This window comes from Cicer arietinum, chromosome 5, assembly GCF_000331145.2.
Source record: "Cicer arietinum cultivar CDC Frontier isolate Library 1 chromosome 5, Cicar.CDCFrontier_v2.0, whole genome shotgun sequence".
Classification (NCBI taxonomy): Eukaryota; Viridiplantae; Streptophyta; class Magnoliopsida; order Fabales; family Fabaceae; genus Cicer; species Cicer arietinum.
The window spans coordinates 62,832,002-62,858,030 of record NC_021164.2 but is presented as its reverse complement, the minus strand read 5'-3'; the positions used below and the strand labels follow the sequence as shown (position 1 = coordinate 62,858,030).

The 26,029-nt window shown below is 29.6% G+C and overlaps 3 protein-coding genes across 3 annotated transcripts; 1 reads left to right on the top strand and 2 right to left on the bottom strand.

Annotated features, from left to right (window-relative positions):
• Nucleotides 1-7,388: 7,388 nt before the first annotated feature.
• Nucleotides 7,389-10,246, bottom strand: LOC101510816 (uncharacterized). Its single transcript, XM_004501913.3, has 5 exons — nucleotides 9,998-10,246; nucleotides 9,761-9,906; nucleotides 8,774-8,879; nucleotides 7,760-7,908; nucleotides 7,389-7,668 (listed from the first exon to the last, which is right to left on the bottom strand). Coding segments are annotated over exons 1-5 (498 nt in total). The 5' UTR covers nucleotides 9,999-10,246; the 3' UTR covers nucleotides 7,389-7,572.
• Nucleotides 10,247-11,715: 1,469 nt separating this feature from the next.
• LOC101508147 (LOB domain-containing protein 23-like) lies at nucleotides 11,716-12,700 on the top strand. The gene is made up of 2 exons (XM_004502074.2): nucleotides 11,716-11,908; nucleotides 12,389-12,700. The coding sequence occupies exons 1-2, from the start codon at nucleotides 11,756-11,758 to the stop codon at nucleotides 12,698-12,700; spliced, it is 465 nt and encodes a 154-aa protein (XP_004502131.1). The 5' UTR covers nucleotides 11,716-11,755.
• A 5,345-nt stretch (nucleotides 12,701-18,045) lies between these two features.
• Nucleotides 18,046-25,957, bottom strand: LOC101510486 (protein argonaute 4-like). Its single transcript, XM_004501912.4, has 23 exons — nucleotides 25,694-25,957; nucleotides 24,227-24,493; nucleotides 23,915-24,120; nucleotides 23,580-23,807; nucleotides 23,335-23,471; nucleotides 23,167-23,264; nucleotides 22,994-23,091; nucleotides 22,691-22,847; nucleotides 22,468-22,584; nucleotides 22,278-22,385; nucleotides 22,093-22,155; nucleotides 21,892-22,005; nucleotides 21,641-21,806; nucleotides 21,439-21,551; nucleotides 21,054-21,191; nucleotides 20,801-20,931; nucleotides 20,510-20,575; nucleotides 19,959-20,022; nucleotides 19,761-19,872; nucleotides 19,599-19,672; nucleotides 18,792-18,886; nucleotides 18,662-18,693; nucleotides 18,046-18,579 (listed from the first exon to the last, which is right to left on the bottom strand). Exons 2-23 carry the CDS (start codon nucleotides 24,488-24,490, stop codon nucleotides 18,404-18,406), a joined length of 2,757 nt encoding a protein of 918 aa, XP_004501969.1. The 5' UTR covers nucleotides 24,491-24,493; nucleotides 25,694-25,957; the 3' UTR covers nucleotides 18,046-18,403.
• Nucleotides 25,958-26,029: the final 72 nt, after the last annotated feature.

Here is a 26,029-nt window from a genome sequence, read left to right as displayed (position 1 = left end):
TTTGATTTACACTCATATCCAACTACTAATCAAAGCTATACACCTCTTTGTGACTCTTTATGAATATTTATTTACATTTTTATTGAAATTGACTATCCTCTTTTACAATACATCTGATTAGTCTGATATTAACCAACTTTTTACTTAAAATAATTTCTATAATTCAATTCTAAAATTGAAAATGTCAAAAAGTACATAAACTTAAAAAATGTAATGTTTCAAAACTAATATAAATCATATAAAATGAAAAACATACTACAATTAAATATATAACATTTTTACGATTAAATTTTTTTGAATAACTCAATTATAAGTAGAAAAAATGTTACAGATAAAAACCATATCTCTAAAGTTAAATTTTTTTTATCTATAGTATCATATTTTAATATATGTTGTATGGATTATATTATTTAATAAGATTTTATCTTTTTCCTTTATAATAAAATAAAATTAATCTATATGTAATTATTTAAAAATATATTTATCTTTTAACACGTAAATATTTTAGTATATTCTATTTTAGAACATAAATTAGATTACTTTTAAATTATATATTATTATTTTATATTCAATAATTTATTAATATCTAATTTTTTTACAAACAATTGACAGAGAGCGCAGGAGTTCCACCCCCTCAAGAAGTTCAAGCTTGGGGACTCTTAGAAGCTACCAAGTAGTGGTTAGGTGAGTTGGATTTAAATAATATATCTATGGAACTAGACTGCATTCTAGACAATTCTACTTTATTATAATGAGTTTTGTGTCATTTTGAATCTTTGTAAAATTATCTTACTAATTTTTCAAACTTTAAGTCAAGTTTTATTAGGAAGCAAATTAACTTCGTCGCTCATAATTTAACTAGAGTGTCTCTAGATGTTTGATTGTATCATAGTCGTCTGTATTGAGTCTATTTGGAATTAAATTTGTAGTAACTAATTGTTAATATAAAAGAAAAAGAGTATAAGACGTAATACATGTCATTGTAAAAGGGGTTAGGATGCTAATTAGAGAATACAAAGTTCTTGCCTATAATAAATCAAATACATGACAAAATTTTAACATTGTTCACCACCTTTAAGATATTTATTATAATAGTTAATTTGATAATATTTTTTTATCATTCATTAGTTAGTTATAATTAGTTTTATATTTATTATAATTAATTAAGTTTGTTAACCGATGTTAAGAGTTATTCACCCTATATTATCCCTATTTTTAGATCTTTTTAAATCAATGAATGAAATTATTTAGAAAATTTTCATTTTACTCAATTTGTAATATAGTATGAGAGATACTTATTTCACTACATTTTTTCTCAAAATTTCTTGAGAAAAAATTGGTTGAAGCTTCATTAATTTATTTTTACTTCTCTATTTTTGTTGGATTATTAATTGAAGTTTTCAATCAAGATTTTAAATTTTCATCTCTAAAACAACATGTATATTTTTTAAAATTCAGAAAGAGGGCAATAACAAGTGCGTTATGCACTAATGGAATTGACAAATGAGTCTCCAATCGTTGGCTTTGTTAATGGTGGCAATAAAAGACCCTTTTGCTTAAGATGGTTGAAGAGGCTTGGATTCAACTCCACAAATTCAGAATCTCTCTGTTTTGGACGAGCCAGAAAAATTCAACTTAGAGTCAACACAAGCAATACAAGCACTTAAGATGAAGAATTAAAGATGATGTGAAGGAAGATATGATCCAAAGAGGGAATCAAGCATTTCTTCATGTTTCTCATTACACATCAAATATTTGGTGAGTTTTTAGCTTAATTGACATATCAACAACGAAACTTTCGGTTATTTTTCTATTATATCCTTTTTTTTCAAATAAAACTTTTTATATAATGTAAACTAAAACTTATATAAAAATGTCCTTTTTTTTTCTTCTCAAAACACCGCAGGCGCGGATAATGTCACAATTAAAGTTTTACAAAATCCCCCTCTAGGAGTTTGCATCTCGAGAATGTCACCATGTCTTGTTTCTTTTTTAACAAATGAAAAAATATAAACCGCCACAAATGCAACATTTTCTGACTGTTTAAACAGCCAAAAAAGAATAGTATCATTGACATTTTGTGGCTACTTTGGCCACCACAAATACCCTCTTTTCTCTTTATATGTATGACTCTTCCTCTCATTTCTCATTTTTACTTTCTTTCTAAATTTTCTTTCTACCTTATCTCTAAATTTTCTTTCTACCTTTCTCTCTATAAATATTTTTCTACTTTCTTTATATTTTTATTTTTGGTTTGTATGAATACAGTATACATTACTATTTAATTATGGTGTATTTTATTTTAAGTTTGTATGATATAATTTATTAATTTTGAAATGTTATATTTTGTTGGTAGTAATAATATAATTAATATTAATATTAAAATTATATTTTTATTTTTATATATTTAATTTAATTTTAATTTAATTTCAATTTTCGATTTTTAAATTATATAAATATTAATTTTTTATATATAATATTAATTTTGAATTTTATAAAAAAAATAAAATTTAATAAAGTTATCCATTTGTGGCTGTCTAAGCTCTCACGAAATGTGTGTTTTTATTATTAATTTCATTAATTGTGGTGTATTAAGCCCTCACAAAGAGACAATTTTTGGCAGACCCCACAAATTGGATTTTTTTAATCAATTTTATCATTTGTGGCTGCTTAAACCCACACAAACTTGTGGTTGATTTTTCTCAAAATATTAACTTTTGTGGCCGTTTTAGCCGCAACAAAATTTTGTGACTAAGTTACTTGTGGTTGTCTTAGGCCGCCACAGATGTGTCTGTTGTAAGTGTTTTCCTCACTTTTTGAGAGTTTTTAGCCGCCACAAAATTATAATTTTCTTGTAGGCACATTTCTTTCTTGTAAGAAATTATAGTTATAGTTTACATATTAAAAAGAATTGTTAAAGATGAAGAATGCAATAGAACAAGAGTATCAAGGATAATCCTAAAAAAAAAATTCTTATATATATGTAAAGTTATAGTCATATATATATATATATATTAGTAGTCATATCAAACTTTCAAAACGACAAAAAAACACAGCTCTAAAAATAACTCAATGATATTAGTAGTTAAGCTTTCGTTTTCCAATTTGACTAAACTTCAACCTCATAAAACCTATATCGTTTATACTTTTGAAAACCCTAATAACAATATGGGTGGTTAAAGATTTACTAAAATAATATTAACTACTTTGTTTTTAATCTTTTAAATGTCTCTTTTGAATTTACGGTTAATATTTACATAGAATTATAAAGAAGAAAAAAAAATCAATATTGACAATGTGTGGATATTGAAAATGTTCCATTCATACCCATCCATAACTGTTACATGATAATGCCTCTAACCAAATGAAGACAGCGATCACTGGACGAATTCGATGGAAGTGATTGTGCGTGGGTCATTCTAAGACTACTGTTGCGCATGGATTGCTGGATTTTTTTATTGTTTTTTATTGTCTCTATGTTTCTTTTGTCTTTTTATTTTATTTTATTTGCATAATAAGTACAATAGATTGTGTACATCCCTTCGAATTCAAATCTAATTAATGAGATTGTGGAGCGAGGTTTGCATGGGATTTTTTTTGTATATATATTTTATTTGTCTCCTTTTACAACAATATATATGACATTATTCGGTTAAAAAAAATGGTTGGATACAAGTAACTATTATATCCAGCAAAAACATTATAATGTTGCATAGTTTAATGGGCCTGCAATGTAACCCCAAATAAAAAACATGTTATATCATATAATCAATTTTAAAATATCTTTATGATCCGAAATAATACAAAATGATCATTAGTTAATTATATATCATTTTTATACGGACAGTGAGATTGACATGTCTATCCCATCATTTTTTAATTTCAAATTGGTGGAATAGTCTTCTTGCTTGAGTATCCCTTATACTCTTAATAATATAATTTTTGCTTATAAAAAAACTGACACAACTGAAGATAATATTTTTATTTAATTTGGACCATAACTCAGATAAAATTTTGTGTGAAGTAGTGAGCTAAAGTTTAAAAATAACGCCAGCTAGTGATATGAAGCTTTGTACATGCAACGAAAAGGTTTTTTCACTGTATCAACTCGATATGTTTGCATGTGACTAAATTAGAATATAAAATGAGTTGTTAAATAGATATATAAAAATTTAGTGTATAGATAAAGATAATGAAGATATTATTTGGTTGGAGAAGCACGGAGAGGGAGGGATAAATTATTCAAATATTTGAGGTTTAATTAATATTTTTTAAGGGAGAAGTCAAATATTTTGTAAGCTAATTTTAAATTCAAAAAGTGAAAAAATTTAAAGAGGAAATAATATTTGTTTAAATTTAAAACTAAATACCTTTATATTTAATGTGACCGTAAATATATTCTCTAGATATTTAATGTGACTTAAATACCTTTATCTAAGGATGAAATATAATTTAATACATTCTTCTCATATGCTCAATTATAGACACAGTATTTTAAAACCTCTCTCTTCCTTTCTATTAAAATATTTCCTTTCTGTTCTGTTCGATTGAACCAAACTGTTAAAAAAGCATGCTTTTGATTTGTCATCTCCAAATATTCAGAGAATCCCAAGCAAGAGCCTTATTTTTTATCATCTTATGTTGGGCCAAAGTCTTAAACTATGATTGTAACAATACTCTAACTTCTTTTGTTTGATTTGAGTGAACGAGTCTCTGGATATATGCAATTAATATTATCTTTAAGTATATTTTCCGGTCATTGTTTTTTTTATTTAACTTTTTTTGTTCTTAAGAAAAAAGCTCTAGTTTCTATAATTCGCTCAAAAAATAAGTACATTTGATAAAAAATTATTGCATCAGGATTCGAACGATCCAATCATTGATTTTTCATACAAAGTAATGAAACTCTTTTAAATTATTTAAAATATGAATATTATATTTAATTTTTTTGGATATAAATTATTCGCACAATTAAAAATATCAATCTTTGAAGTAGGTAGAACTGCATACACAACAAAGTCATTCCTAAAAAATTTAAAAATTGATGTAACTTTAAAATAGAATCAAATTCAATACATTAAATAAGATAAATGACGTTTGTATTTAACTTTCAACATGTGCTATTTAGAAAGTAGCATATAACACCTTGCATTGATCGGAAAAGCATTTAACAACATTTATTGGAATATATTATAAGCACTTAGTAATGTATAATTGTGATCTAACTTTCATGGTCGGCTCAAGGGCCAAAGACTTTAAAACTAAAAAAATAAAAAGATGTACTTGATAAAGAAAAGACATTAAAAAATTAGCCCACTATTTTTTATTTTTTCAACTATAAGATATGCATTAAAATTATTTCGAGAATAATTAAAAACTAAATTTTTCTGCAGATTTAAAAATTCATAAAAGATTGTTCATATTAAATTTTACTTTATTTTTACAAGACCCGTAATTTTATATCATTATTTTATATTTAAAAAGAATGTTATTTTTAAGTTCTACTTATACCTTCAAATTTATTGAACCAGTCCTAAATACCTTGCACACAAAAGAAAATTGGGACAATAATGATAACTCATTTATTATTGATAGTCTATTTCAATTTAGTCTTATTTTTAATAGAATTAAAAAAATATACATTATCGGTATATAATTATTTTACAATGACATCTAATAAATATATGATAACCTTTTTATGGTTATTTTGGAACTAATTATGTGAAATGAACATGTGATTTTTTTATGGTTATTTCAGAATTAATTATGTGAAATAAACATACAACGACCTTTCATAAAATATAAAATTGTTTTACACCGCCACTGTGTAGTCATTGCACTCATTTTCAATTGCTATGAAATCAAAATAAAGTATAAAATTTATTTCAGATTATTAAGATCATGTATTTAATCTATCTTATCAACTTAACATAGTATATTCTTAAGTGTTTATTTGAGTTTAAATGAAAATTATTTTTGTTTTAAATAATTTAGAGATTTAAAAAAAAAAATTAACTCGCATTTGTTTATTATTACAAAAATGATTTTTAACTTGTTTGTATACAATTTTGTACAAATAATTTTTTTAAACTACAATGACCATCATAGATACATTTTAAAATTTAATCAATGTAATTGAACACTCTTAAAAAACAATAAATAAACACACAATAAAAAAACAATGACGTAGAAAAATTGAAAAAGAAAACAATACTTACTAGATGAAAATATAGACGAGGGTCGCATGCAACGAGAAAACTAACAATGTCGTGCAAAAAGAATAAAATGGAGAAAAAACGCAACTAAGAAATTGATGTAAACTGATATATAAAAACTTATTAAAAATTAACGGAGGGCAAGTTGGAATTTTCAAAATTAAATACGGGTAATTGCATCATTATCTCCCATTCATTAGTTAAGTTCGGTGTTTTTTAATTGTATTTCGTTTTTATCTTTCTTTTATCACAAGAGGCAAAAACGAAAAACTATTATTTTTACCTTTTCATTTTTAACCAAAAAATAATTTTTTTAATAAAATCATTTTTAAAAAATTTAAAACACACACCCTTCGAATTCTACAAAATGATTTTTAACTTGAAAAATAGATTTTTCATGAAAAAATCTGAAACAAATGGACCCATATTACCATGAATGTAAAACAGATTTGATCCATTTTTATTTTTCTTTTCAAATTCAAAATGAAATTAGTATTTCCTTTTTAAATTGGATGGCTAAATTATCTTGGTCCACTATTGCACCATTTTGTTTGGGTCCATGTTAGATGAACCCCCTAATTACAATAATAATGATAATTCATATTTATTTTTTATAGTCTATTTCAATATAGTATTATTTTCAATGGAATTAAAAAATATACATTATTAGTATATAATTATTTTACAATGACATCCAATAAATTCATTACTTTGCCACATCACTTCATCTTTTTATGGTTATTTCGGAATTAATTATGCGAAATGAACCTTTCATTAGATGTAAAATTGTTTTACATAGCCATTGCACTCATTTTCAATCGCTATGAAATCAAAATAAAGTATAAAATTTATTTGAAATTATTAAGATATGTTTTTAATCTATCTTATCAATTTAACATAGTCTATTATTATATTATCATGGATGTAAAATAGATTTGATCCATTTTCATTTTTCTTTTCAAATTCAAAATGAAATTAGTATTTCCTTTTTAAGTTTAATAGCTAAAATATCTTGGTCCACTATTGCACCATTTTGTTTGGTCCATGTTAGATGAACCCCCTAATTACAATATCTACCAATAAATAGTAGATAAGTCAAATAAAAACGATATTTGTCCAAGTCGTCCTTGGTTTTGGAAGGGTAACATAAACAATAAAATGATGCAAGGGAAATGGGGGGCAATTCATGTTAATTAATAAACATAATTGGATAGTGAGCAATCAATAAGAAACTTTGTTTAGGAGGAAAAAAGAAAGACAAAAAAAAACTCATTTGTATGACCATGTGATTACATCACCTAATTGACATGAAGTCCTCCTTCATAGTTTAATCCATCAAAATCCCACTACAAATCAACTATTCCTGCTTACTACGAGCAGCCCTCGCACGATGTCTTAGTTCAGCTCTTTTCCACTTAACAATCAAGTAACATAAGGAGAAGAGTGTATTGATCTGCAGAAAAAGACAAGATACTGAAAGTCAATATTCAATATGAGAAGATGACCATTACTAAAATGGTTGTGTTATGAGGGAAAATACTAACCAAGATTATCATAGCCAATGCAAGAAGAGGTCCAGACCAAAGAACTGATGTAAATACTCCACTTGGATCAAAATAGTTTTGACTAGAGAAGCTTTTCCAGTTTTTTCCCAAAAAACTATTAAGCCTCTCAGCAAGATATACACCAGCCACTGCATCAAAAAAATGTTCAAGAAAGACAAAGCTACATTTATGATTCAATGAGGATATAAGAACTTCAAAAATATCAAAAAGACAGCAGGATTAAGAGATGTAAAGACCAACAACACATGGATTGAAAATGATCCGCAATATTAGTCTCATACAAGTTTAGACTCAGGACACAAGAAGGCACAACGGATATGTGTATATCTTCTCTACACACTAGTTATTTGAATTTCTACTCCAAAACCCTCTATTCTTCCATATTATTTACGTCCAAGAGATGTAAATACTATAAAAACATGCATGGAAAATGATCAGACATACCAGTCTGATACAAGTTTTGACTTGAGACACAAGAATGCACAATGGAGATGTGTATATCCTCTCCACAGCCTAGGTATTCGAATTTCCACTCCAAAATCGAAAACCCTATATCCTTCCCTATGATTTAAGTCATATAACCTCTCCTCTAACTAGCTATCTAACTAACTGATTATTTTGTATCTGCATTGCCTGATCAGTGGCAAAAATCATATCATGAAAATGTCGTTCTAAAAGAAATATTAATATAAATAAATTGGATACAGTTTCAATGAGTTGGCATATTCACTCCCTTTTATAATCTTGGGATGTTTGCAACCATAAAAGCATGAGAGGATAAACAGATTTGTATGCATAAAGCCAGAAACCAAACATAACCAGAGTACGGAATTTTTTTCAAAATCATGGCGGTAAGTTTATTATCATGGGGAAAGGCAACAACTTCAAACAGGAGTGAAGAAGCCAGGTACATCAAAAGTAATAGAACCCTTTAATTAAGCTTCCATAGTCAATTCAAAAAAATGTTCCATAAAATAAAGGAATGCTACTTACACGTCAAAAGGAACAAGCACATCTGGAAGTTGGTATTCTTTCTAGAGATGATAGTTACAAGCAGCAATACAACATGGAAAGTTAACAGTCCTAATAGCCAGGGTTCCTGAAACAGATAAATCAAGGGAATATTAGTAAAGATTCTGAAAAAATAATATGATCCATAAAACCATATTATCTATCCATAAGTCACGTCCATATTAAAAAACAAACATAAACTCTCTTCCATTGATCCTTTCCATTGAATTGACAACAAAAATGTCAGGCATATTATGATAACTTTTGATAGCATCGTAGTAGTATTGGTTTCTTCCAGAGCAACATTATTGAAGTTAAAATCCTTAAGACAATTCAGCATTCTTATGGGAAGAAGGCCTTACTGATAACACCAATTGGCAACCAAACAATAATTAAGGCATGTTTAGATTGACTTACTTGGGTTTATTTACTTGTATAAGCACTTGTGAGATTGTTTGAGAGACCTTATAAAAATAGATTAGCACATGTCTATAAGTTGCTTTTAGTTTATTTCCATAAACTCTCTATGATAGCTTATGAAAACAACTTATAGCTTATATGAACACAATTCAATTTATTTTATATTTGGTAATAGAAACAGCTCATAAATAAGAACTTTTATGATAGGCGCTTATAGATTAAGCTGATTATCAAAACACAGCCTTGATCAATTCAACTAGTACTTACTAATCATTTAAACCATTTAACAATTGAAAAATCTAATGATTATCATCCACCTATGGTCATTCCACCAGTCAAATATCATGTGATTGTTTCTCCTCCCATATCCAATATCAGAAAGCAAGATCCAAGAAAATGGTATTACAAACAGTTCAAACAAGCAAATAAATGAAAAAATAAAATTGAAAACACCTCCTTCAACTCAATGATAATTAAAGAAGCACTAAAAAAAAGGAGATAGAGAAAAATAAAAAAGAAAGTGTTGCAAAATTGGAGGGAGAGGAATACCTTCCAATCAATGGCATGAAAGAAACCTAAAAAATTATCGTAAGCAGGGCGAAGGCCAGCACGAAGTTCGGAAGAGATTTTCTGAACAAGATCTGACATAAGTTCAACGTGTTCCTCCATAGCAGATTTCAACTCTTCGATCGACACTGACATATACAAAATGCACCACATTGAAGAAACCACAGAAAATAATAAATTCAAAAGAATAAGGTAAAGAAAACATAATACAAAACTCACTGGTGGCGTGGTGATCTATAGTTACCGGAAACCGACTAGTTCAAGTTACACTGTTTGCATTATCCGGTGAACTCGAAGCCAATAAGAGCCGGGAGTGCTTTGTATGAATCGAGATTCCAGAACTTTTTTTTCTTTCTTCTTCTTCTTCTTCTTCTTCTTCCGTGTTCTGTTCTGAGGGGCAAATTGGGATGCTAGATTGCTAGGGTGGTTTTTTTTTTTCTTCACAGATTCACAATCACTGACTCGCATATTCAGAATTAGTGTTTTTTTTTTGGTCAAAATTCAGAACGGGTGTTGGGTAACTGGGTTGGATCACCTGGAAAATTGGGCTGTAATTATTTCTTTTCGACTGGGCCGGTTGGGTTTTGTCACCTATATTTTTTGACGGGTTTTCTACTTACCACCCCCAATATAATTAAAAAGATTATTTTACTTATTTTACTAAAATAAAAATTTTTATATTTTAGAAATTTAGTTATTTTCAAATATAAAACTTAAAAGATAATGTAATTATTTTGAAATAAAATTTATATTTCAAAAATTTGAGTAAAATTCTAAAACTTTAAAACATTCAAAATTTTTATCTTCTTCGAAATGTAAAATTACATTTTTAAAATTTGATTTTCAAAACTTTCTAAAAATCTATATTTAGAAATTTTAAAATTTTCAAAACTTTGTATTTCGAAATTTTGTTAAAGATGAAAGCTTTGAAAATATTTTTACAAATACAATAAATTGTATTTCAAAAATTTCAAACTTTTGAATTTTTTTGATTAATTTAAAACATTAAAAACATAATTTTCAGTTTTTCAATTTTTTTAAAATTTTTTTTTGAATAATATGAAACTTCTGAAATAGAAAATTCCATAAATAAAAAATTTAGTTAATATTTTTGAAATAGAAAATTCTAAAAATTTCAAAATAGAAATAGGAAACTCTATAATAGGAAATTTCTAAAAATTAAAGATTTTTGAAATAGAAAAGGAAATTTTCGAAATTGAAAATCCAAAAAAAATAATATAACTACTTTGAAACAAAATTTACATTTGAAAAATTTCAGAAAAATTCTAAATTTTTGAAAATTTCATCTTCGTTGAAAGTTTCGAAATGTAAAATTTTAAAACTTTAGTTTTCAAAATTTTGAAAATTTTGAAATTAGTTAATTAATTTTTTATATAACAAAGAGTAAAATAATCTATTGAGAGTGAAAGATATAGATAGGAGGGTGACAAGCAGAAAATTCTCAAACATATTGCACTGAGTAGAGGGGATAGATATGATTATACACTTGTAAATGGATTCTATATTCTTAATTTTAGTTTTTAATTCTCAATTTATTGAAATTTTTGAATGATTAAATACTTACTATATATATAAACAATACAATCAATATTAAAAGTTAATAAGATGGTGTACAAAGTATGCTGCCAAGGTGAGTATTTACTTACTTGCCTTTTTCATTCTATTTCGAATTCCTAACACATATTTTTTTCTTGTTGCCTTAATTTATGGCCTTTGAACAAATTTCAAAATCATAATACAAAAACTTTTCTTCTTGGCATTGCCATATTAAAAATGTAGCCGTTAGTATTTCCTAAAATACAAATATATATACTATCTTTTAGCAGATTTTATATAAGATTTCCTTCTTCTTTACTAGAGCAAAAATATAGAAAAGAATAAAATCTTTCTCTTTGGTGTCAGATTCTGTGTTTGGATTTTTTATTCTTTATAGAAAAGATTTTATTTTGTAACATCATGATTTATGGTAGGTGTGCAGCTTGCAAGAGTCAAAGAAGAAGGTGTCCTCCTGATTGCATTTTCTCTCCTTATTTCCCTGCCAATGATCCTCAAAGATTTGAGTATGTTCACAGAATCTATGGTGGAAGCAATGTTGGAAAAATGCTTCAGGTACTTATAAATAATAATTTTAGTATCCATATATATAGTAATATGAATTAGCATATAATGTAATATAAAATATATTTTTTTACTAATGTACGTACAAATGTTAGTATATGTTACTATAAAAATAATACATGATAGTTGTACGTGCCAAAAATATATATATGATTATAATATTTAGTATCTAGTTTGTTTTATATTATTAAAAAAATGATTTTGACTTTCTATAATTTAGAGATTCTTAAAAATCACAACTATTTTATATTTATCATTGTAATGAAAATAATGTATTTTAAATAATCAATTATACAAAAAAATTAAGAAACTATTTTTGAAATAATTTTTAAATTATTTCAGATTCTATTTTATTTTTTAAAAACGGTAACAAATGGATGTAAAGAAATGATTGTTTTTTTTTTAATTATTTTTTATTGTAATTTTTAACAAACAAATTTGTAATCTGAGTGTGGAATTTTAATGTTGCAGCAACTCCCTTGTTATGTACGAGAACAAGCTGCTAATACTTTGTATGTAGAAGCACAATGTAGGATTCAAGATCCTGTTTATGGATGTGTTGGAATTATCTCTAAATTGTATCAACAAATCCATGATACAGAAGTTGAGCTGGCCAAAATTCAAACTCAAATTGCTTCTCATAAGATCAAAAATTCACAAGTGGAATCAAATTTTAATATTTTGTCAACAATTGATGCTGAATCAAATTTGAACTTCTTGCCACCTCAGAGTAACAACATGGAATTTCAATTGTCTAGTCAAATTTTTAATTGGTTCAGTTAAGACTTATTATTCTATTTTGTTATTCAAACTTAATTGATTTCGAGATTTTAGTGTTTGATACTATATTTGGCAAGTTTTAAGGAATAATTGAATGAGTTCAATGATTGATATCTGTAGTGTTAAAAATGTGATGATTAATTTGTTCATTTGTTACTTGTTTTATTCAAAGTGCTACTAATGCAAAGTGCCTATAGATTTTAAAATATTTGATAGTACTTATATTGTATTTATCTCTTTAATTTATTTTTATAAATTCACTAAAAAAATAAATTTTACTAATGGAGAGTTTTAATTAAATATAAATATACTAAAATTGAAAACCAAAGTTATAATTCATTGAACCCCTTTATTTTAACCTGTTACAATATAATTTAAACTATAAGTGATTATTTAATATTAACTTTACATACCTTTTTTTCTTACTCATATTAGTAAAGATATATACACATATTATTAGTTGAAATTATTTATACAAGATTGTTGAGAATATATATGATTTATTTGTGCTTAAATTGTTCACAACACTAAGGATATGTAAACCGCAATATATATGATAAATATCCCCAACTTGAGTATTTAATTAAATAAACAAACTTTCTCAACAATATACTTAATTTTTGTTTAGAAGAAATTTTAAGTAGATTTAAACTTAAAATGCTTGAGTTTTGAGGTATTGTCCAAATTCTTATAAAATTAAGAACAAAAAATGAAATAAGAAAAACATCATCTGTAATTTTTATTTTTTTTAAATACACATCATGAGAATTAAGAAACAGGTATATCATGTAAAATGGCTTGAATGTGTATCATGAAAATTAAGAAACAGGTATATCATGTAAAATGGCTTGAATGTGTAACTTGTGTGGCTCACGTCAGATGGAAGACCGTTAGCTTTTGTACCCTCCATTTAAATTTGTACCTTCAATTTAATGTTTTTTGAGTGAAATACCTAAAATAACTTTAAATCAAAAAAGTTGTATCCCATACTTGAAAAATCCGGAAAAGTGAGTTTTTCTGAAAAAAAAAGCTTTTATCGGAAATTTCAAGAGGATTGAAATTTCCTCTTGAAATTTCCGGTAGTTCAAAATCAATACCGGAAATTTGAAATTTCTGGATGCCTTCCCGAAAATTTCATTTTTTGAAATTTCCAGTAACTTTTTGAGCAGAAGCAACCCCCAGCAAATTTTTGAAACTATCGGATTTTTGAAATTTTCGGATTAACTACCGGAAATTTCAACGAAATTGCCGGTGAACAAAAACTAACTACCGGATTTTTCAAAATATTTAAAATTTCCGGTATTGAAAATACAACTACCGGAAATTTCATTGACCAAATTTCCGGTAATAAATATAACTACCGAAAATTTAGTTGCAAAAAATTAATTTATCGAAAATTTCAACGAGGGGTCAGATTTTGAGTAATTTTTTTTTACCGATAACGTGAATGAATTTATTAAGGATAAAATTGGGATTTTAACAAATTGAGGGTACAAGTTTAAATGGGGTACAAAAGCTAACAGTAAGTATATACATAGGGGTATATATAGGTTGGGTTGGACTGCTTAATAAAATCCGATTGATTTTCATTTAATCCGAAAACCGACCCGATAAAAAAGATGTTGGGTTGTATTGTGTTGGGTTGAGTTGACAGATTATACATAAATAATAACATTCTTTTTAGGGTAAAATATATTGAGGCTGCATACGCTTTCCTTACATGTACTGTATCATTTCTCTTATTAAAATGTAACCAAACACTAGAAGAGATTTTACTAAATTTTCTTTTGAATAATTGGAACTTCTTGTACTTGTTCTATTTGTCTCAAATTTATGCAATAATACAGTGAAAAAATTTCAAAAGTAAAAGGAAAAGTAACATAAAATAATTAACACTGCTACTTGATCCACTACATTACTTTCATCATTACACATAACTCACCAATCATTTTAGTTGACTTTCATCATTACTTACTACTTTTACTTTCAAATACAATACTAAACAAAGTGTTTAATAGATTTAAATGTATAAAATTTAAACTAAATTTATCGGAAGCATAAGATTTCAGTTCATATCTTCATTATACAAAACTACAACAAAATATAACATTTAAATAAATATTAGTTATGAGCACCTACGGAACAAAAGAAGAACATGACGGTAGCGCGGCTGGTAGAATAAAAGAAGAAGGTGGACAACAGATTCAAGAAGTTTGGACATAAAAAGAATGTGGACGCATATATGGAACCAAAGAAGAAAGTGTTGAATCTATTATTCGAACTAAATATAAACGGATTTCAACATATTGAGTTGAGTTGGATGATTGGGTTGACGAGTCGACCCACGCTATGTACATCCCTAAATTAATATACGTTTTGATTTTTAGTGATTATTAATATACCATAGAACTTTTTTAGTAAAAAAAATATGCTATTGGACTTGTTTTTGTTCCCATAATTTATTTTATATTATCCAAAATATAAACTAATCGAGCACTTAAGTATTTGTGTACAATTGCAACTTAGACTGCTTTTAAACATAACTGATTATTGACCATAAGAATACATAAATATGAATGTAAATTTTAAATTTATATAAAAAATTGTTGTGATCGAATGCGACAAACAGAATAGCAATAACAAGAGTTGATGATTGAAATAATTGGAAGTTCACCTGTTTAATTTGATATTTCTGTACATACATTTGAATTCAATTCCTTATGCTTGCGCACCTTCTGATAAAAAAAATAAATAAATAAAAAGAAAAACTATATGCGCAACATGGGAAAAATGGTTAAATCGCGTCCACAAATCATGTCAAATTTTTTTTTTCTCGTCACTGTTCCATTTCCACCAGGTTTCGATATGTGACGGTCAGAATTACAATATTCACTTGTATCCATTTTTTTATTTTAGCGTACTTAAGTACATATATATGGTGGTACAGCGTAACATGCTTGAGACTAATATAATATATATGGTATTGGTGGGTATAACATATAACAATTCTAACATTCCCCCCTCTAATCTTGAAGAACAAATCCAAAATAACTGTAGAAGACACATGTTCATTTTGTTAGAACTTAGAGATTGAATGAACACCTGCACTTTTGAGTTGCACGCATGCATAGTGATAATGAGAGAGATGATTGAATGATAGGGTTTTTCTTTATTGATCACAGATGATACTTATACACTTCACACTACCAAATGAGTGAGTACACATAATTAGTGATAAATAACTAACAACCTCGAATAACTACTCTTATCCAATACTTTGCAACAAAAAAAAGTAATTATATTATTATTAATTTGTTTATGTAAAGTTCAATATAATAAATTTGCAATTAATATTCTTGTCAATTAATATTTTTTTCTTTGTAATTGTATGCATGCATATTTACATGTTAATTTGTACAATTTTTTTTATACACATGCATATGCAATTATTTTGGGCAAAATACATTTCAAAATTTGGCTGTTTTGAGATCGGTTTACTTCTCAAGCTCCAAATCAGCATAATAAATTTGGCTATGTTTTGAGATCAGTTTACTTCTCAAGCTCCAAATCAGCATAATCAAGCATATTACAGGGAATGGAGGGATACATAAGGTCGTAAACTTGTAAATGAATTCTTAATTTTAGTTTTTAATTTTCAATTGATTGCAGTTTTTGAATGATTATATACTTTATATAATGTTTTTTTTATTATTTCACTCATTTTAAAACTTTATTCTATAGTTTTCTCTCTTCATCACATCACTCGCCTTCTAGTATCTAACATCCATATAATATATTCATAATTTACACCTCACAACTCATATTCATTTATACCTCACATCTTCACTCATAATTTACACCATATAACTCTCCTCTTTTTATTATGGTTAAATCCAGCGAGAATGGATGTTTCCTGACAGGGATGGCAAAAAAATCTGCACTCGCAGGTACCCACCTAAACCCGTTTGATTTGGGCGGGGAAAACCAGCTTTGATTGGGTGCGGGTGCGGATTTTCCCCGAAATTAAATATTGGATGCAGAGGTGATGATATCTACCCCGCACCCGCACCCAAACCCGTCCCGCAGGTAATATTTTAGTAATTTTTGAATTTTTTTATACATATACATATTAAATATATTTTATTTTATTTTTTTAAATATTAAAATTTATAATCTCATATCTGTAGAAAATAATTTTTTTATTTTATTATATTAATTATAATAGATATGATTTTTATTTTTATACATATACATATTAAATATATTTAATATTTTTTAAATATTAAAAATTATAATCTCATATCCATAGAAAATAAATTTTTTTATTTTATTATTATCTAACAATAATTATTTTATTATATTAATTATAATATATATGATTTTTAAGTTCATAATTTTATATATATAAATGGGTGCGGGTGTGGGCGGGAAAACCCGAAATCCGTTGTGGGCGGGAAAACCCGAAACCCGTTGTGGGCGGAGATGTGGTCTAAATTTTACACCCACTATGAAACGGATGCGGGGGTGGAGGAGGCAAAATCCACCCCCGACCCGCTCCATTGCCATGTCTATTTTCTGATCTATTGAGTTCGTACTTTTTTTCTTTTTTAAAATATAGAAATTTTATGCGATCTAAGTTTCCATATTTGGTAAATTATATATTGACATACTTCAATATATACGCTTAAGTATTTTGTATTTGTATAAATGTACGAAAACTGAGTTTATGTACATGTACTTAAATTGAGTTCAAGTACATATAAAATACTTGAACTCAATTCACGTAAATGTATATAAACTCAGATGTACATGTAAAATTTTGCAATAAATAGAGGGAGTGCATACTCGAACTCATATAACAGGTTTCACGATGGAAGAGAAAGGAGAAGAAGAGTTGGCAAATTTAATTTAACGATAAGAGCAATTTAGTCTTTTCAACAATAACAAGGGAATAACTAGCAAAAGAAGAGGCGTGAATAGCAAAATTGAAAGTAGTATTGTATAAGATAAAATGGATTATCATTTTCCTGGGAGTTGGTGGGGTACATGTTTTTACCCTAAAATCCTCGTTTCCCATATAACTTTAGAGTTAATGTGTTCAGGAAAATAAAAATAATAACTTTTACGACTTCCGTTCACTCGTTGTTTAGCTTTAGTCAATTTCTAAGAGTTGAAATGAAGAAGATAAACAATAGGATAATAAAGTCAAAGGAAAAGCATCGAGAAGGGGGAGATAAGGAAGATTGAAATTGAAAAAATGGAAAGAAAATGAGAAGTTACCTCTCCGTGTAGGAACAAAATGTTTGAGGAAAGTGAAAGGTTAAAGTAGCTTATCACAAATGAAAACATATGAACAAGCCATGGAAAGATGATTGACATTTTCCACAATGAACAACTACAATACATACATTGTACATTCCTACTCCAACTCCAAACATTAACTTGAAATCCACAACACATAACTATAGCCATAGCATTATATATCATAGGTAAAAACACCATAAACACTTAGCCTACCACAAAACACAAAAGGCTAGAGATATATGAAAGCTTGGACTGAAAGCTTTCACATATAAAAGTCAACAGCCTAAGGCTAACAAGATCAAGTCAACCACATGATTTAACTAGGTTCACAAGTTAGGTTGGAGCAGTTATATATACACATCACTGTCATCACTTGTCTCCGGAGAAGCAGGCTTATAAGCCTCAACAGAAGAACATAGAGTTGCACACGTTTTCCTGCAACTTTGGCAGCTGAGGGACAGGTACAGCTCCTGCAGCACTCAGCCCACCATGGCTTGAGGATGTCTCAGATTTGTCTTCAAATTTCATGAACTGCCCCAATTGAGTTGCAGCTAAGTGTGCATAGCATATGGGTGCAACTGCAGAGAAAAATATAATTTGTAGTAAGTTTCAATCAAGAATTAAAACTTAATAACACAATACTAATGTATAAGAACTTACCAACTGAAATAGCAGTGGTGCTCCTCTGGTACCTGAGATATCACAAATAATAATTAACTTAGATTGATCTAAAGAAAATCATTAAAATCAGTCCAATAATGTACTCTAGTAGATCCAAAATTCCACTTACACATATGACAGAGAATGAACAAGTTCCTGAAGTTCATCGGGGGAGAAGCCAATCTCATCAAGCAGCACATGGTAGTGAGTAGGCCTACTGGTGCCCTGAGCACAGTATTTTAAAAAGGAAAGAAATGAAACAACTTCTTACACAAACTATTCCCATACAGATAGCTAGGAACTGATCTTATCTAAATTTCGGAAGGCTTCTATCATATGTTATTGCACTAACTTTAGCTTATTATTTTATTTGTATTACATTGAAATGCCATGACAACTCTGTGCCTACTTTTGATATAAATCATTTGGTGTGAGTGAACACACGGAAGTCAGTATTCTTTTGATAAAGAGTAAAAAATGCACAACACTCACATAAGTAGAATGATGAAAATGAAGAATGATATGGGAAGAAATTCACATATTTTAAGATACACAACGCTCACGTGAGGTTTAAGATAGATCTTAAACAAGATTTTACTCAGTAGATTTTGAGATAAGTAAACAACAGCTTTTCTTTCCAAACCAAATAAACATCAGAAATAAGAAACGATTGTTCACTACTACACTTTCAAACAGAAAAAAGCAAAAGGAAGCTTTTCTTTTAGACTACCGGCAATAACTAACCAGTAGCATACCAGCAAATCTTAAAATGTTAAAAAAGAGTCATCTAAAGGAGAGCACAGCCAAATTCAGACAGATAAATAAACACACAATACACTATATTGACATAAGCCACAATCATGTTCAAAACTAAACAAATATTAGGATGATTAGGATCCATATCAACAAAATACATTTTTTTAAAATGGATACTCACTATCATTCCAGCATGTGCACAGAGGTAAAAATCATAGTTTCTTGGATGGCAAATTTTATTGTCAATAATAGTTCCTGTAAAACAAAAGGTTAATAAAGACTGCAAAGATCGTGTCCAATAAAATACTATAACCATTCCGAATATTCTCAAAACAACACTTGCCAGGTGGGACGTTGTCAGGAGAATTGGGCTGGAAGAATCTTGTGTGATGGTTCTTTTGAGCAACAATTACAGCAAATTTTGGGGTCCATTTTTCATCCAAGAATTTGCATGCCTAAGAAGTTCAAAGTCAATATCAGTCCTCATGACTGAAATGTATACAATGTAAATGTAAATAGCATGGTTGATAAGCTTACGAACCTCAATGATCTGGTCAAGTTCGATATTCAAGACTTGATTGAATTGTGACTCACTAACTCCGTCCCTATATTAATAATAACAAAAAACACCATGTTCAGGTCCATCAGAAAAATATTAACATAAACATGCTTGAACAAACACCAGACGCGTTTTGAAGAAAATTAATACAAAACAAACAAGATACTATTATCTTAATTAGCCATCTACATCTTATACACTATTAATCCACACTAAACATTTTGGTAAGGGACTTGCTAAAATGTGCCCTTAGGGCACTTGTAAAGGGTTCTAAAAGTAGAATTATTTTGTCGATAAAACCAATTTTTGAACTTTCAAGAAATAGAATACAAGTTACAAGAAGAAATTTCTACATTTGATTAAGTTAGCATCTGCCATTTATATACCATGATGAAAATCACAATGATGACAATTCATAAGCATCAATATAGTATACAAACTACAAAATTTTAAACACTTGCAGTTAAAATAACCAAATATTAAAAGTAAATAGGAAATTATCAACAGCAGAAGTGTGCTCAGAGAAAATGTACCTGAATATTATTATATTATCTGGTTTTCTCTTCCCAGAACTATTATAAAAATCGAGCAAAAGTTCCCTGCAGTTGATGAAACCATCAGGCTAAACATTCCTTATATATTTATATAAACTGTCTGCAAAAAAAATTGTTTCTGGAAATACAACTGTCAACAGAAACTTAAGACAGTTGCTTTAACAGGACAAACAAAAGACCCCTAAATAGAGCACAGTCTGATAATCAAGTGCCAGCTATTAGTGAGCAAACCTAAATGGTTATTAAACAATCATGAATAAACAAATTAACCTCATGATGCCTTCATCCTCATTTTCTGAAACTTTCTTGAACAAATTATCTATCATTTCAACTTTTGCAGACTGTGTGCGAACACATGCCCTATATTTTGATATTAGAGGCCACTGTCTAGAGCTGACGACCTACAAGTGAATATTTAGTATATTAATCATGCAGGCATTTAGAAAATTAGACCTCACCATTGCATGCATTTCAGAAAAAAATTCTATTCATCAAGAACACACAAAACCCAATTTTCACTTACTGCGGCAATTGAAGGAATATCAGTCTGCCCTGGAGAGCCATGTGACACGTCCATTCCTAGAATGAGGGTGGGTGCTTTGGAAACAATAGGAAGAGAAGGAGAAATTTCAACTCCCAACAATGAGTTCAACCCACCAAGCTGCAGGACAAAAAATGAATTAAATCAATAAAACTTCCTGATATAATTAAAAAATCAATAAAAATTAACTACAATAACAAACCGGCCTTCATCAATTAGGTGGTGAACAGATATGAATGCGTTCTAATATGGCAGTGATACTACATACCAGATATAACATGTTTTCTACTAGCCCATACCTAGATACTAGATGTAGAAAGTTGCTGCACAATTTTTTAACATAAAATACTAAACTGTAACTATATACCTTGGCATTGATCTTCAACATAATATTGCCCAAATACTGATCATTGACTCTTAAAGGACACATGCACTGATTAACAATTCCGTAATCGGCAAGGTTCTTCTTTTTCCACGGACCTTGGATGTCAAAGAATAATTCTTATCTAGTGAACTTGAAAATTGATAAGGCATATTTACAAAAGCTACAATGGCATCAATTCACTAACCATAAATATCACAGTTTTTTCGATCAGGGAGCAAACAGAGAAGGAATTGAGGAGCCCCAGGAAGTTTAGATTGAATGTTCTCGAACATCTTCTCGACCCTAACCATAGGTGGGGCACGTCTAAACTGAGGACTTTCTTCGAACACATCAAATGGTTGGTCAATATTCTGCAAAGGTTAAAGAGCATAAATAATTCAGTCAGTACTAGCCCATTCATACTTGAAGTTAATAATACACAGTAATAAAACTTACAATTCCTTTCATATTTCCAATTCTAATTATATCCCTCACAAGTCCTCGTACATCACAGCGTGCAGAAAAGTTTGCAACAGCCCATCTTTCTATCTTTGTTGGCTGCACAAATTTCTGGAGAAGCATTTAAGTAATTAGAATTTAGATCCTGAATCAATTGTCTTTAGCTGGATCACATCATGTGGGAAATTAAATAGTTACCTTGTTGTTAAAATTCCATCTTCCATTTCTCGGATTGAAATCTTCACCATTGCCAAACTTCAACTATTGAAGAAGTTTGAATAATTAGTTTCAAATGGAAGAATTAGACAATACAATGTATACATAAATAAACAAGAACTGCCAGGACCACAATAATAAAAGGATAGAGACATATATAAATATACCTTAGGAGCAGGCAAAACACGACCTTCCACTTGAGTAAAGCCTGTGCTTATAGAAATTCCACAATTTTGAAGCAGAGGTTCAGAAGCATAGTTGCTGCTTTTAAGTGCCTTCAACAAAGATATCAGTAAGATCCCTTAAGCCGTGACGTATAGCTGAAAATATCACTCAAAACTTGGCAAAACAACTTACATCAGTCAATATTTTCATCCTCTCCTGTGGCTTCTGTCTGGACTTCTCCACTAATGAAGCCCTTTGAAGTGTGGACAGAGATTTTGTATATCGTTGCAACGATACCAATTCGCACAGCTAAAGGAGTGAAAATGAACAAAGGGAGAGTTATAACCAAATATGTAATTAAGATCACTGTTAAAAAATACGATACAATGAAACAAACGGAAAAACTGAAAATCACCTCAATGGGGAAATATGTTGGCCGTTTAGGCCTGCCAACATTAATACAAGGAAGATCAGCAGAGTAGCGCAAATCTATCTTCCGGACATTAACAAAATAATCCAAAACAGACATTTCTTCAGTACCATCATCTCCATCTCTTTTCTTCAAAGTAAAACTGCAAAATACAAATCTATATCAAAAAACTTAACACATCATGGAAAAACAACTCTGCAATTGCAATGCAGCACACACATAAAGTCAACAACAAGCCATCCTCAGCCAAAGGAAATTAAAAAAATTAAAAGGAAAGAGAGGAAATACGTCAGCTCTTTGCATGGGACTTCGCTGAGTCCACAAATTTTCCACTCTTGATTGGATGGATGAGTTTTAACCCTCAGGTTTTTAAGTGTCCTTTTGGCCTGTTTAAGGAAGCAAGTAAAATATCAGACAAGATCAATGAATGATCACTCACAATATTAAGCAAATTTACATACCTTTGCCCAGTCAAGTTGAAAGGGATCTCTCACATTTTGGTTGGAAATTAAGAAATCCACCACAGGCCCAGGTTGAATTATCATGGTAGTTGACACATCTAGATAATTTGCGGAAATTAGACAACAAGCAATGCTATAAGAAGGTCATGTATGGGATAAAGATTTAACCTATGTTAAGAGAGAGGCCGCTCTGTGTAGCTCTAAAACTTGAATGGAATCCTCTGCAACCTAGAACGCCACCCCCCACATCAGCAAAATTCTTTGGATCATTGTGGAAGAAAGACTGGCGAACAAGTAGGCAGCCCCTGTAATAGACAGGCAAAGTTAAAAATATTGAGGCATTATAATACAACATACATGTACAAAAAGAAAATATTACAATAGTTGTAGCAGGATATTAAAAAATTACTTACTGCTTAGCAGCATGTTGCCTCAATATGATATCCAGAACTCGAACGGCTTCTTGGAAATTATCTGATTCCTGTCCACGCAATGCATTGACAATGGCAGACATGGGAATTTTCGCAGCAAAGCTAATCTCCACTCTAAATGTTTTAGCACGATATGGGCGTCGCATCCTCTTTTTGTCACTCTCATTGTCCTCATTACCATTACCATCAGGACTACGACTGCCATTATTTCTGTAAAAATGGCAGGAAAAAAAGGTTATAATACAGCTGAAACAATAATAATAGATGAAAACTGATTTCAAGGACCGGCACATCAACCCTATAATAGTCATTTTCACCTGTTAGACGTAACATCCTCTAAAACAATTTCAAACTCAAGCTTCTTTTGAGGTAGAGAGCCAATAGTAAACAGGCTTTTCTCTCCGTCATATGCAAAGTCCTTATCATTCAAGTCAGAATGATATGTCTCCTGCACCCTGTCCATTATCTTCCTCCCAACACCCTTACCTTCCACAGGGCGTCCATCTTCATAAGTAAAAGCCACCTTTTACATCATACCAAGAAAAGAAAAATGTCAAGTTTGAGTAAGGAGCTTAAACACAAAAACGAATTCATATAATACCAAAACAAGAGATATGTGAGGGACATACACTGTAATGGAAAAAATATCCATCATTATTATTGACATTAACTTTGAAGTGATTAGTTAGAAGAGGTATCTTCATTCCTTTTGATCCCAGACCAGTTCTGGCTATTGGAAGGCGGGAAAATTTTTTCTTAACAGGTTCAGGAGGAGCTGGGAGCACCTCCTCTGCTTTGAGAGGTACCATATCCGAGGGGACAACAGGAGGCGGAGGGGGCAAAGACTCCTCCCCATTCCCATTTCCATTTCCATCTGCTTCAAAAGAATCCATATCCTATACATACAAGATCACATGTATATACAATAAAACAGGAGTGCACGTTATCCAAAAGAAATGAATAATTACTAATTAAAAATTAAAAGATTGCAAAAGTCTAAAGACACTTTATGGTAAACATATACAGCTAAAGCAGACACCACTAAATATCACCCAATAAAGGAAAAAGTAAAACATATGAGCATGTTTGGAAGCTAAAACAGGTAACTATAAGGTATAAGTATTTTCATGACGCTAGCATAACAAGATTGTAACAAAAACCAAGAAAAAATTAAACTAGGTAAATGCACTTCTCTTGTACTATTATAGAGTAACAAGTGTAAACATGTTGCAACGCTAAGAATGCACTTGAAAATATTAAAGCTCAGACAGCAACTTTACCAAATCAAATTATGGGAAAAGGCTACTATTTTGGGTAAAAACGAAAACCCTGAAAAGATGTTAAACCAAAACAGAAAATATATATATATAGTAATTACTAAAGGAAATATGCTAGCAGTTTATAACCATAAGACCAAATGTTAAACTAATTACTAATCCAAAAAATGGAGCTAAACTAATTTACTCAAATACAGTATAAAATATACCAAGAGAAGATCAGCATTGCCAAAAAAAAATGATCGACTAACAAAAAAATGTTAAAAACGAACACGAAACCCAAAATGCTAAACAATAACCGGTTCAGAGTAAAGAGCAACACAAAGCAATATAAAACGCAATTTCTGAAACATAATACAGGCTTTTTCTGAAGATAATGCAAAGACTTATTTCTTTAAAATAAACAGCGAAAAATGTAAGATCCAAGTCGAACACATGCAGAAACAATAGCAACCTCAAAACTCCAGGAAAAGAGAAGGGCAAAATGGTAAAATTACAACATAAGGAGAAAAAAAAGGAAAGAAAATCCTCAAGCAGTACACGAAGCTAAAGCATAGCGACCCATTTACAAACAAAAAAATTAAATTAAAACACAAAAATCAGAACACGGAACAGTGTTGTAACATGCATAACCAGAAAGACCCGCAAAACAAACAAATAAAAATAGTTTCCATTTTCGCGAAGAAAAAAAAAAAGAAAAATCACTGTTAGTTAATTGACCTTGAACAAAAATATGGAAATGGCTTGAAATGAAATAGCTAAGTACGAACAAACAAACCCTAAAAGAGAGAACACAAAAGAGATACACACAGTACTTACTGAGTTAGGAATGTAGTGTTGTTGGTGATGATGGTGTAATGTGTTCGTGTTTGTGTTGTGTTCTGCTGTGTCAACGCTCTCTACCTCACTCTTAAAAGCTGTGATGTAGTAATAACTATTAACCGTATAGTTGTCCTCTGCGGTGCGCTTCTGTGCAGCGTACACATGTGAACCGATGATTTTACAAGTGCGATTGCATGGAGGGGTGTGATCGAATCATGGGTATTGCGGATACCGAAGTGCACGCTTTGGATGGGGTAAGTGCTTGTGAGTTGCGTGCGTGTGAATTGCCTCGGGGTGTGTCAGTGACTTTATCTATTTTGGGCTTCAGCAACT